Source organism: Chanodichthys erythropterus, chromosome 5 (genome assembly GCF_024489055.1).
Source record: "Chanodichthys erythropterus isolate Z2021 chromosome 5, ASM2448905v1, whole genome shotgun sequence".
Lineage (NCBI taxonomy): Eukaryota > Metazoa > Chordata > Actinopteri > Cypriniformes > Xenocyprididae > Chanodichthys > Chanodichthys erythropterus.
The window spans coordinates 8,723,819-8,736,894 of NC_090225.1; the positions used below are offsets into that span (position 1 = coordinate 8,723,819).

Consider the following 13,076-nt stretch of genomic DNA (forward strand, 5'->3'; position numbering starts at 1 on the left):
TCGCCTGGCGAAAGACACTCATTGCGTTTATTTAAGGGAATGTTACTAAACGTTCGCTTTTTCTTTTTATTCTTTTTATTTATTTATTTTATTATATTTTATTCGTTATATTAATCTCTTTCATGTCATAACACTGAGAAAAAGAAAAGAAAAGAAAAAAAACAACAAAAAAAACAAAATAATAAATTGTGGCTGGACCCTCACAAAGGTATGATACAATCATATTATTTAAAACATGTTTTTTTGTTTGTTTGTTTTTTGTAAATAATTTTCACAATACGTGAGACTGTTATACATTAAAAATATATATATATATATATATATATATATATATATATATGAATACATTTACAAGTCATGTAGACGGTTAGATTTTTCTGTTATATTTTTATCATATTTTTATATATGAATGTACATATTGCACAATGTTTTTACAAAAAGTACTGTAACTGATATTTCAACATAACTGGTAGAAATTTGCTCATTTTTTATGGAAGGCCATTTATGCCATAAGAAACATGCTTTGGTAAATCATAATTATATCAATACAGTCATAATTATGAGATAAAAAGTCGAAATTGTCATATTTAGAATTATCTTCATTATTTTGACTTTTAAGATCAAACTATGCCTTAGTAAGTCATAATTTCGACCTTTGATGTCATAATTATGACTTTTTCATGTGATAATTATGATTTACCAAAACGTTATTTTTTTCTTCTGTGGTGAAAATGGCCTTCCATAATTTGAGCTCTGAAAATCATGACAATTGTTCGAATATAAGCCAAAACAGGATCAACGTAATGTGTTAATAATTATTTGTAGCTAACACTGATTTAATCAACCACAATATCAGTCGTGCCGTTAAATATCACCACAGTTGTGACGTAAATGTAACATAAAACTACAATACCCACAAGTCTGTGCGGCGTGTGCGCGTTCACTCCCAGCGGCACGTCACATCATGAGTGTGTTGGGATAAAGAGGCTTCAACTGGGGATTTAAACTGATGTCTACTGTCTAGACGAAGTACACAAGAAGCGAGGAATTAAATGCATAGCTATATATAGTCGACCTCTATTCTTGGACTCTGTACTGAGCAGGAGTTTTACTGGACTGGGTTTTTTAATAATTCCTGTTCATAGACAATCATCGGAACAGATGAAGCTAGCGTAGTCTGTTAGCTGCGAGAATTCAGAAGACAAATCCTGTAAGAGTCACACCCTAATGTTCACTGTCCTCGCACCGGCCACGCGACTGCGGGTACAGATGCCCGACCCTGCTTTTCGTTTCGGAGTAGATTATTACTTATAAAGATATTGTTCTTATTTGTCCAAAACAACTAAGAAGTGAGGTCATGTATGTCCGGTTTCAGTCTACTTTGCTGGGATACAGATAACGTTAGTCGGCTAGCTTAGTGTGTGATCGTCAGCAGAAGAAGACTGAGGAATATGAGTTCACCAATGTACACTTTTGTTTTGAGAGATGACAACAGTACTGTGTATGCTGAAGTCGCCAAGATCCTCACCTCTACTGGAAAATGGAAACGACTGAAGAAGGACAATCCTCGGTTTAATTTAATGCTGGGAGAGAGAAATCGGCTGCCTTTTGGACGACTGGGTAAATGATGTCAAGAGCAGCATATTTAACATGCATTCAAAATTCAATAATAATATGATTGTTTTGTAATGCTGTTTACATATGTTAGCATTCACTGAAAGTTACGAGTTGCATCTAACCCGTGCTCATTTTCAGTGCACCATGCTTTTTGGAGACTATGATTTATGATAATGCATGATAAAATAATGCACTGCTGTGTGTCCAGCAGCAATAATCACAAAAATTCAGCTTTATAATTCATCTCTGTGGATCTGTACCACTGCTACTGTGTATTAACATGTAATAACACTGATATTAACTTTTCAACATAAGTTTTAATATCAGTATTTTATAAATATTTATATATGAATTAATAACGACATGCATATTTTAAGTATATATAATATATATATAATATATATATACTTAAAATACACATTTCCTTACACTTATACATGCATTCCATATATAATATTCAGCATATTATTCAGCAATATTAATATTTGTATTTAGCAATTATGCATTTGATCAAAAGTGATAGTAAAGACATTTATAAAATGTCTATTTAAAATGAATGTTGTTCTTTTGAACTTTCTATTTAAGAGCCATTTACAAATAATAATTGAGCACCAATAATACAGCACCAAATTCAGCATATTAGAATGATTTCTGAAGGATCATGTGACACTGAATGCTGCTAAAAATTCAGCTTTGCCATCATAGAAATATTACATTTTAAAACATATTAAAATTGGAATTATAAGTAACAGCATTACTGATTTTACTGCATTTTGAGCGAATAAATCGAGCTTTGGTGAACATTAAAGACATTTTTCAGAAACAATTAAAAAAAACATTTAGTCGTAGTGTGCACTTAATTATTGGTGTTGAACTACAAAAATGTTGATTAAAGTACTTTTAGCTGCAGGACACTGCTGTCACGGCTCAATATTTCGATACTTCAGTGTCAGATACCCTGCTGTGTCCTCTACAGGTCATGAACCAGGACTGATGCAGCTGGTGAATTATTACAGAGGAGCCGATAAACTGTGTCGCAAAGCATCATTGGTCAAGTATGCGGTTTACTCATTCATATTCATGAAGTTTCCTTCCATTCAAATGTATGACCATAATTGACTTTAATGAGAGCTTTGAAATGATCTTAGGAATGACACTGTTAAGCTAATGCTTACTTAAAGGGATAGTTCACACAAAAATGAAAACGATCCCATGATTTACTCACCCTCAAGCCATCCTAGGTGTATATGACTATCTTCTTTCAGACGAACACAACCTATTTATAGCCTATTTAAAAAATATCCTGGCTCTTCCAAGCTTCAAATATCTGCCGGAAGCTAGTTACTTTAGTTTATAAAGTTTTAAATATGGATTTTTCTCTTACAAAAACTCATCGCTTCACTTCAGAAGGCCTTTATTAACCCCCTGGAGCCGTATGGATTATTTTTATAATGGATGGATGCACTTTTTTGAGCTTCAAAATTGCCATTCACTACCATTATAAAGCTTGGAAGTGACAGGATATTTTTAAATATATCTCTGATTGTGTTAGTCTGAAAGAAGATGTCAACTAACCCTATAAGTAATGTCATCAAAGCACACTTTCCTTTTGATTGATTTATAAACTCTTCTGTTGATATTTATATAAGCATATATGATGTTTAGGATTATCAAGACCAGTCCAGAGTTAAAGGACTCCTGTAACTGGTTCCCTGAGTCTTACATCATATACCCAACCAACCTCAACACCCCAGTGGCCCCGGCCACCAATGGCATCAGCCACATGAAGAGCAACCCAAAGACAGATGAGCGAGAGGTCTTCTTAGCTTCATATAACTTCAGAAAGGAAAGTGGAGAAGGAACGGTGTGGATTGCCAAATCATCAGCAGGTGCAAAAGGTACGAATCTTTAGTGATCCAAAATGGTACACTGAAAGAGAGATGCCAGAGTGCAATCTTAGTATGAATAAATAGTTTCCCTATCTTTGTTCAGGGGCAGGTATATTGATATCTCATGATGCAAACCAGTTGCTAGAGTTCATCGATAATCAAGGCCAAGTGCATGTCATTCAGAAGTATCTGGAAAAACCACTGCTGTTGGAGCCGGGACATCGCAAATTTGATATAAGGTAAGATGAGCTATATAATCCTTTGTGCTGAATGTTTTGATGCCATTATGGAAAAGCGGGAACTGCATTGTCCCATCCTAATTAAGTCAAAGTACTTTTAAAGTCGATGGATATTCTGTTGTCTGTAGGAGTTGGGTGCTTGTAGACCATCAGTACAATATCTACTTGTACCGTGAGGGTGTGTTGAGGACGTCTTCCGAGCCCTATAACAGCTCAGATCTCCAGGATATGACCAGCCACCTGACGAATCACTGCATCCAGAAGGAGCATTCGCAGAACTACGGCCGCTATGAGGAGGGCAATGAGATGTTCTTTGATGAGTTCAGACAGTACCTGTTAACCACACACAATGTTGCCATGGAAACATCTATTTTACCTCAGATCAAGCATATTATCAGGTGCTCCTCAAATTCACCATAAAAATACATTTTTTAAAGGGTTAGTTCACCCAAAAATGAATATTCTGTCATTTATTACTTACCCTCATGTCGTTCCACACCCGTAAGACCTTCGTTTATCTTCGGAACACAAATTAAGATATCTTTGTTGAAATCCGATGTCTCCGTGAGGCCTCCATAGGGAGCAATGACATTTCCTCTCTCAAGATCCATAAAGGTAGTAAAAACATATTTAAATCAGTTCATGTGAGTACAGTGGTTCAATATTAATATTATAAAGCGACGAGAATATTTTTGGAGCGCCAAAAATAACAACGACTTATTTAGTGATGGCCGATTTCAAAACACTGCTTCAGGAAGCATCGGAGCATAAATTAATCAGTGTGTCGAATCATGATTCAGATCGTGTGTCAAACTGCCAATGGTTGAAATCACGTGACTTTGGCGCTCCGAACAGCACGTTCAATACACAGATTCATTGTGCTCCGAAGCTTCCTGAAGCAGTGTTTTGAAATCGGCCATTACTAAAGTCGTTATTTTGTTATTTTTGGCGCTCCAAAAATATTCTCGTCGCTTTATAATATTAATATTGAACCACTGTACTCACATGAACTGATTTAAATATTTTTTTTTTAGTACCTTTATGGATCTTGAGAGAGGAAGTGTCATTGCTCCCTATGGAGGCCTCACTGAGCCATCGGATTTTAACTAAAATATCTTAATTTGTGTTCCGAAGATTAAAGAAGGTCTTACGGATGTCGAATGACAAGAGGGTGAGTAATAAATGACAGAATTTTCATTTTTGGGTGAACTGACCCTTTAATGATTGCATGTTATCTGTGCCTGCAAATGAGTTCTATAAGTATGCATGTAGAAAAACGCAAAACATATTTCACAAAAGATAATTTTGTCAGAGATGTTCAGTGGGGTCCAAAAGTTTGAGACTACTAATGAAAATAATTTTTTATTTTTCTCCAAACAAATCAGTATTATTTTAGTATTATTTATATGCTACTATAATATTTATTATTATTTTGAATTAGCTTTAATTTTATATTTTCTGTTTTAATTTAAATAATTTTTAATTTTTAATTTAGCTTTTAGTAATTGTATGTATTTTTGTCAATTTATTGATTTTTTTTTTAATATTTCTGTTTAGCTTTAATTTTTTCAGTTTTAGTTACAGTATTTTTAGTACTTCAACTTATTTTCAGCTAGTTGTTAAAAGAAGTTTTAATCTGATATTTATATTCAATTTCAGCTTTATTTCAATTAACAAATGATATTTTTAATTGTTTAAGTTAACACTTGCATTTGTATCACAACTTAATTAAGTGAAAAGTTTTGAGAAATAATAATAAAAAATGTAGATGAATTTTGGCAGCACTCAAGCTGACATGGAATTCACAAGTTTGTCTAAAAATCTGACCATTCATAGAAAAAGATAATCATCTACAATTAGTGCAGAATCTTAATTATTTCTTACAAATTTTACATAACTTTTGTTTTAAAAGTTTTCAAAACTCTTTCAATATTTTTGTTAAAGATTTTAAATTTTTTAATGCAAAATAACAGATTTTAAGATTTTAGATTTTTGCACCCCAATATATGCATTTTTTCTGGATGAATCTAACGAACTGTGACATTCCTCTGAAATCCCATGGCTTGTCTCAACAGGAGCTGTCTCACATGCATCGAGCCAGCCATCAGCACAAAGCACCTGTCCTACCAGAGCTTCCAGCTCTTTGGCTTTGACTTCATGCTGGATGAGAGCTTTAAAGTCTGGCTAATTGAGATCAACGGGGCTCCTGCCTGTGCACAGTGAGTACACTCTTCTCATTTGTTATGTCCACAATGTTTTGCTTTAGTTTCTTTCAATATATGAAAAGCATATTTATATTTGGTATGTTAATGCATAAAGTTTCCTACATGCAGTGTGTCACCACAAGGAGTTTTGGGAGATAAAAAAAACCCTTTAGGCATATCCTTGCTAAATATATGATGGTAAATTTTACACCGAGGTAAAGTTGTTAGAAGAAGTGTGAGTTGCAACATGATGACATCTAACAGACTGTTGTTCTAAAAATTAATTTTAAACCATGTAATGCTGCAGTTCCCCATCTGGCAAGCAACTTTTATTTTCTTGCCCAAGTCACATTGTACTCAGATTTGTTTCCTTCTGTGTGTGTCTGTACTGTTTGTGTGTGTGTGTGTGTTTGTATGGGAGAGAGAGAGCTAGAGAAAGCGAGCATGCCATAGATAATGAAGTGCAATTTCATGGGGAAAACAAAGAAAAGGTTTATCATTTTTATCCCGTTGTTTATTTTTTATTTGCTTGGTCAGGTTTTGTAGGTTTTGGTTCTTTTGTTGTTGTAGGCTGTAATAACCTTTGAAATATCTGAAATCGTTTGGCGAAGTCATTTGGAAATGTAATGCAGTCAAGACCTGCCTGGAACTACTTTAGCCGTGTCTTTACTGGAAAATAATTGCACAACTTAGAACGTTGGTCAACCAATCAGAATAAAGCATTCAATAGCCCCGTAGTATAAAACAACCATAAATTATAGTAGCATACATTATAAACAACATTAATTATATAATTAACTAATTTATTTAAAGTTCCAGCATGTGGGAAATGCACTATTCAAATATGGTTATGCAGTGTTGGGGAAGTTACTTTTAAAAGTAATGCGTATTTTTATTGTGTTACTCCCTAAAAAAGTAACTAATTGCATTACTTAGTTACTTTTTATGGAAAGTAATGTTATGTTACTTTTGTGTTACTTTTTCTCACCTGGGCTGGGCTTGCTTGTTTGTTTTTTATTAACAAAAAAAGGTTCTACTTTTGGCAAATGTTAAATGAATAAGCTCCAGGCTGAAGGAAATGCAAATTCATGCCTATACAGAAGAGGGCGCAGCTCAAACAAACCTTTCAGCTGTGCAGGAGAACAAAGCTCAACATTTTTATTTAAAGGTGCCCTAGATTCAAAAATTTTATTTACCTCGGCATAGTTAAATATCATGAGTTCAGTACATGGAAATGACATACAGTGAGTCTCAAACTCCATTGTTTCCTCCTCATTATATAAATCTCATTTGTTTAAAAGACCTCCAAAGAACAGGCGAATCTCAACATAACACCGACTGTTACGTAACAGTGTACGCCCCCAATATTTGCATATGCCAGCCCATGTTCCCAACATTATGAAAGGTATTAGAACATATGGATGTGCACAGTTGAATAGTCAGACTGGATAAGCAAGCAAGGACAATAGCAAAAAATGGCAGATGGAGCAATAATAACTGACATGATTCATGATATCATGATATTTTTAGTGATATTTGTAAATTGTCTTTCTAAATGTTTCGTTAGCATGTTGCTAATGTACTGTTAAATGTGGTTAAAGTTACCATTGTTTCTTACTGTATTCACAGAGACAAGAGCCGTCGCTATTTTCATTTTTTAAACCCTTGCAGTCTGTATAATTCATAAACACAACTTCATTCTTTATAAATCTCTCCAACAGTGTAGCATTAGCCGTTAGCCACGGAGCACTATCAAACTCATTCAGAATCAAATGTAAACATCAAAATAAACACTGTACTTACGCGATTACACAGTCACATGCTGCATGACGAACACTTTATAAAGATCCATTTTGAGGGTTTTATTAGCTGTTTGAACTTTTTTTATGTTGTTTAAGGCAAGCATGAGCTCTTGGGGCGTGGTGCACGAGATTTAAAGGGCCACACACCCTGAATCGGCTCATTTCTAATTATGCCCCAAAATAGGCAGTTAAAAAACTTAATTAAAAAAACAAATCTATGGGGTATTTTGAGCTGAAACTTCACAGACACATTCAGGGGACACCTTAGACTTATATTACATCTTTTTAAAAAAAGTTCTAGGGCACCTTTAAAAAAAACAAAACAAAAAAGAAACACAAATGTGATGTTTATCTTGTCATTTTTGCTTATTAGAATGGTTGAATTGGACTATCAAAGGTAAGCACGTAAGACGTTGGTTAATAAAGTGAGATTAAATACATAAAGTATATTTGTATTATTTAACATATTTAATAATTGCAGGTTTGCATATTATTTGAGTTTGAATTTCATTGTTGTTATTCATATCGAGGAATACTGAATCTGTTTTTGTGCGAGATGAGTGAATGCATGTGCGCATTTAGGCTAGAACCATCTCGTTTACACAGCGCACACAACACCTTACTCCTGATTTCTCTCAACATGGAGACAGGAAAGGTGTTGGTCAGTAAATGGGAAAACACAGTAACTTGCGTTACTTGTTTAAAAAAGTAACTCAGATATTTTGCTATAAATTTAAAAGTAATGCATTACTTTAGTGGTTACCTAGTAATCTGATTACGTAACTTGCATTACTTATAATGTGTTACCCCAACACTGTGCTCATGTTACTCTCTCATTCAGCAAAAATCCAAATGTATTCTCTTTCCGAATGTTTTGCGTCACTATTAAATCAACAACATTTTGGACAATGGTTGCAGATGCTAAACCTTTTTTTCCTACAATTATTTCTTATGTCATGAAGTTAAAATGTTTAATATTGATATTAAAGTTTCTCTCCTGTAGGAAACTCTACCCTGAGCTATGTCAAGGCATTGTGGACGTGGCCATCTCCACAGTGTTCTCTCTGAGCGCAGATGCTCTCTCATCCTCGCCTCCGTTCTCCACTTCTCCATCTCTTTCCACCAACTCCTGCTCCTCACCCAAGATCAGAGCGCCCCATCAGTTCGGCCCATTCATCAAACTATAAATTGCTGTTGCGAGATGCTGCTTTTGCCATACAAACCCCGTCCCCATAGTCCTGCCTGAAAACATCATCCAATCTGAGAGGCTTAACCTGATCTTGGGGCTGAACATACAAGGGTTTTATCTCTGTCTGAAGAGGACAGAAGGTACATGGGGTCACTTCTGTATCCGGCGTCCTCCTGTTCACATTTCCATCCATCATTTCTAAAGCAAACACAGAAGAGTCCATAGAGAGCACGAGTTTCCAAAGTAAAGACCGGAAGGTGAGGATAATCGTGCACATACCAGTGTAGCATTACCCAGAAAAGAGCGATTTGTTTCTAAAGCCAAGCATGCACACTGATAATCGAGACTATGTTTGTCCAGGAGTTTAACACTTACGTGATTTAAAGACTTGAATTTGCAAGCGCACATTTGAAGGAGGAGTGGAAACCAAAGAGGGTTTAGCTCCTCTATGCCCCAGATCTGTTGCGTCAAAAAGACTCCTCAGGACTTTCCCAGGCACCTTGATGTAACGGAGGATGGATTTGAGACTTTAGTGCCTTACATATTCACATTCTGTCAACACTAACTTCCACAAGCTTGTCTGGCCTTTTGTACGTCTGTATGTGTCCCATCAACCGTATTATCTATTAGATTCTTGTGTGCGTTTTGTGCTATTATCTTCAGTGTACTAAATGGTTTTTAAACCACAAAAGAGTCTTTCTCGGATTCAGATATTTATGATTTGCAGTGTAGTGTACATTGTTGTGATGTCTACAAGACAGTATTTGGTAGAAGTAGCAGAAGATAATCTGTTTGCATTGTTACTGTTCTGTCCAGTGAGACCAGATTTAGTCTTCCCACTGATTCTGTTATTGTTTGTACAGACACATTTTAGGTTCATAATTACTTCGTGACAGGCAATCAAGAACATCTGGGAATTGGGGAAGCACTGCCTTCTGCTTGTGTTGTCATGAACATTCACGACTCATCACTTACTATTCATAGACAACTGATAATAGTTATTTGCAATAGTTATTTTGTTCATTCCAAACTGTGTCAAGAGTTTCTGAATGACTAAACCTTTGGTGGACTGAGATGTTGCATGTCAAAGCATGTTGAAAACAAGGCTCTTTTTACATACCTAGAGAAAATTAAGTTTTTACATAAAGGAATTGTTCACCCAAAAATGAACATTTCCTGATTATTACTCACCCCAAGGCTGTCCAAGATGTATATCTTTCCTCAGCCGAAAGAAATGAAGGCTTTGAGGAAAAACATTCCAGGATTTTTCTCCATTTAATGCAAGGGAATGTTGCTCAAAGTAGACCATTTTTGATGGTCCAAAACCATATTTAGGCAGCCTCAAAGGGCTCCACAAAAGTTCGAAAGTATATCATTTTTATTTTTTCTGAAAATGAGTGATCATTTCGCTAGGGAAGTTGGCTGGGGTCGTGTGGAGGCCTTTGAAGCTGCTTAAATATGGTTTTTGGACCATTAAAAATGGTCTACGTTGAGCATTAGATGGAGAAAAATCCTGGAATGTTTTCCTCCAAAGCCTTAAAAGGGTTAAAATTCTGTCATTTATTACTCACCTTTATGTCATTCCACACCCGTAAGACCTTCGCTCATCTTTGGAACACAAATTAAGATATTTTTGATCAAATCTGATGGCTCAGTAAGGCCTGCATCTCCAGCAATAACACTCCCTTTTTCAATGCCTAGAAAGCTACTAAAAACGTATTAAAAACAGTTCATGTGACTACAGTGGTTCAACTTTATTATTAAGCAATGAGAATACGTTTCGTGCACCAAAAATAACAAAACAGCGACTTTATTCGACAATATCTAGTTATGGGCAATTTCAAAACACTGCTTCATGAAGCTTCGAAGCTTAACAAATCTTTAGTTTCGAATTGGTGGTTAGAAGCGCGATTTAGGCGTTATTTTGTTATTTTTGGCGCACAAAGTATTCTCGTCGCTTTATAATATTAAGGATGAACCACTGTAGTCACATGAACTGTTTTAAATATGTCTTTGCTTTCTAGACAAAAGGGAGTGTTATTGTTGGCGATGCAGGCCTCGCTGAGCCATCGGATTTTATCAAAAACATCTTTCCGAAGATGAATGAAGGTCTTACGGGTATGGAACGACACGAGGGTGAGTAATTAATGACAGAAGTTTCATTTTTGGCTGAACTAACCCTTTAATTTCTCTTCGCCTGAGGAAAGAAAGTCAAGTCACCTTTATTTATATAGCGCTTTATACAATACAGATTGCTTCAAAGCTGGCAAAAGGGAAATGATTCAATGATGCAAACAGAGTTCATTTGGCTGTACAGCAGATCTAGAAGAACATAGTGTCATTGTTCAGCTGAAGTTAGTTCAGTGTTCATTCAGTTCCATTGGTGAGTAAATAATCAGGCCATTCTCATTTTTAGGTGAACCATTCCTTTAAGATGAATGCATTATTTCTACTCTTGTTTTATATTTCTGTACTGTTGAAATGGTTTATGCTTAGCAAAGCTGCAAAAGATTTCTTTGGATTTTTTTAGCACACAATACGGGTTGATTATCAGTCGGTTTGTGTGCACCGGTAGTCATTAAATGTCATTTCTCCAAACGTAATCTGCGCAGGTTTATGACCTTTCATCTTACTGTGCATGCAGATATGACTGAGGTCCTGTGATTGGTGTGGTTCATTAACAGCAGACTCTGATGGCTTGACCTGTAGACTGTGATGTAGATGACAGGCAAGTAGATTAAGAAGAAAGCAGCAATTTAAGGTTGAATGTGTGATATTCAGATATCAGTATTAATGTTGATTGGTGAAAGAGGAAGGACTTAAATTTAAGGAGTTTAAATAGAATGAAAAAGTATTGAAGGAAAGGCCAGCTTTTTTGCGATCATCAACACTACTATTAAGAGCAGTTATCCAAGTTTTTTTTATGCATCTTTGCGTTGCTTATTGTCTTATATGTAATGTCTGTCTGTGTCTAATTTTTACATGAAGACTTTGCTGTACAGTCTTTGAATTTTTGTTAAAGAAAACTGAAGACAGTTGTATGTAGCCTGAATGAGGGAAAACATCATCTAGCCAAAGATGTCTGTTTAAATATCTTCACAGCTGCTTGGAATATGACTGTCAAATGAACATTACTTGTTTGATTTAAGTTGTGAAACATGGGAATGCTGTTGTAATAGATTTCCTCCTGTATCTGAGGAAAGATCAATGCAATGTATGTTATTATTAGTCTAGTTTGCTGTATTTGTTACTGTTGTTCAGACCATCTGAAAATAAATAATGTAATTTATGTTGGATTAGTAAAAGCCTAAAAAGTATTTAAGTTGTTCAAATAAAAGCATCCATCCTGTGCAATAAATGTGTGTCCTAAATACTACATTGACATTTAGTCTAGAAAATGAACATATTGTGAACTTGACTAATGCAATATTTATCCTCATTATTTTTGCATAAAGCCTGTTTATTCCTTACCATTATTCTCTACAGCTCTGAAGTAGTTCCCAATCCAAGTACCTGTAGTTTCTGTCATGTGCAATACGTTAATGGTACAATATTTAAAGCTGCAGACTGTATAATTTGCCTCTTTGTCGCCATCTCTGTTTGAAACCAGCGATTGCAGTTATTTGCTGAATTATCATCTTTACATGGGTTGTGCATTAGCATGGCTCCTCAGATGAATCTAATACTTGCTGTCAGTCACATCATCGGTGATGCTGTACTTTGGAATCAGAGATTCTACGTCTTGGAAGTATGACCAAAATAAGAATTTTCGCTGGAAAACGTCATCTGAAAAAGTAATAAATCTGCCACTTTTGTTCTGAGAAAAAAAAGCATAAATCACGCTGACAATGGTGATTAAATCTAAAAATCGCTTAGCTTGGATCACACCAAACTGTGCAAATGATTTGTTCTCAAATTGTTAATGTTAAAAACACCAGCATTGCATAATGTGTATTTAGTGTGTATTAGCATTAACTGTAGATTTCAATTTCTGTAGCCACTCCGCAGTCTGAAGTCCAGTTGTCACTGATCATTGTCATTTGGACCTTTCTGGATTACAATTCACCATCAAAATGATAAGTTTAATTATTCTAGCTGCTGTGAGAAAACACTATAAATGCTATTAGCATCCTCAC

At 35.2% G+C, this 13,076-nt stretch overlaps 1 protein-coding gene across 1 annotated transcript; it reads left to right on the plus strand.

The window, feature by feature from the left end:
* The first annotated feature begins 962 nt into the window (after window positions 1-962).
* ttl (tubulin tyrosine ligase) lies at window positions 963-12,287 on the plus strand. Its single transcript, XM_067385902.1, has 7 exons — window positions 963-1,620; window positions 2,594-2,672; window positions 3,283-3,515; window positions 3,610-3,745; window positions 3,874-4,143; window positions 5,821-5,964; window positions 8,755-12,287. The coding sequence occupies exons 1-7, from the start codon at window positions 1,452-1,454 to the stop codon at window positions 8,936-8,938; spliced, it is 1,215 nt and encodes a 404-aa protein (XP_067242003.1). The 5' UTR covers window positions 963-1,451; the 3' UTR covers window positions 8,939-12,287.
* The last annotated feature ends 789 nt before the right edge of the window (window positions 12,288-13,076 follow it).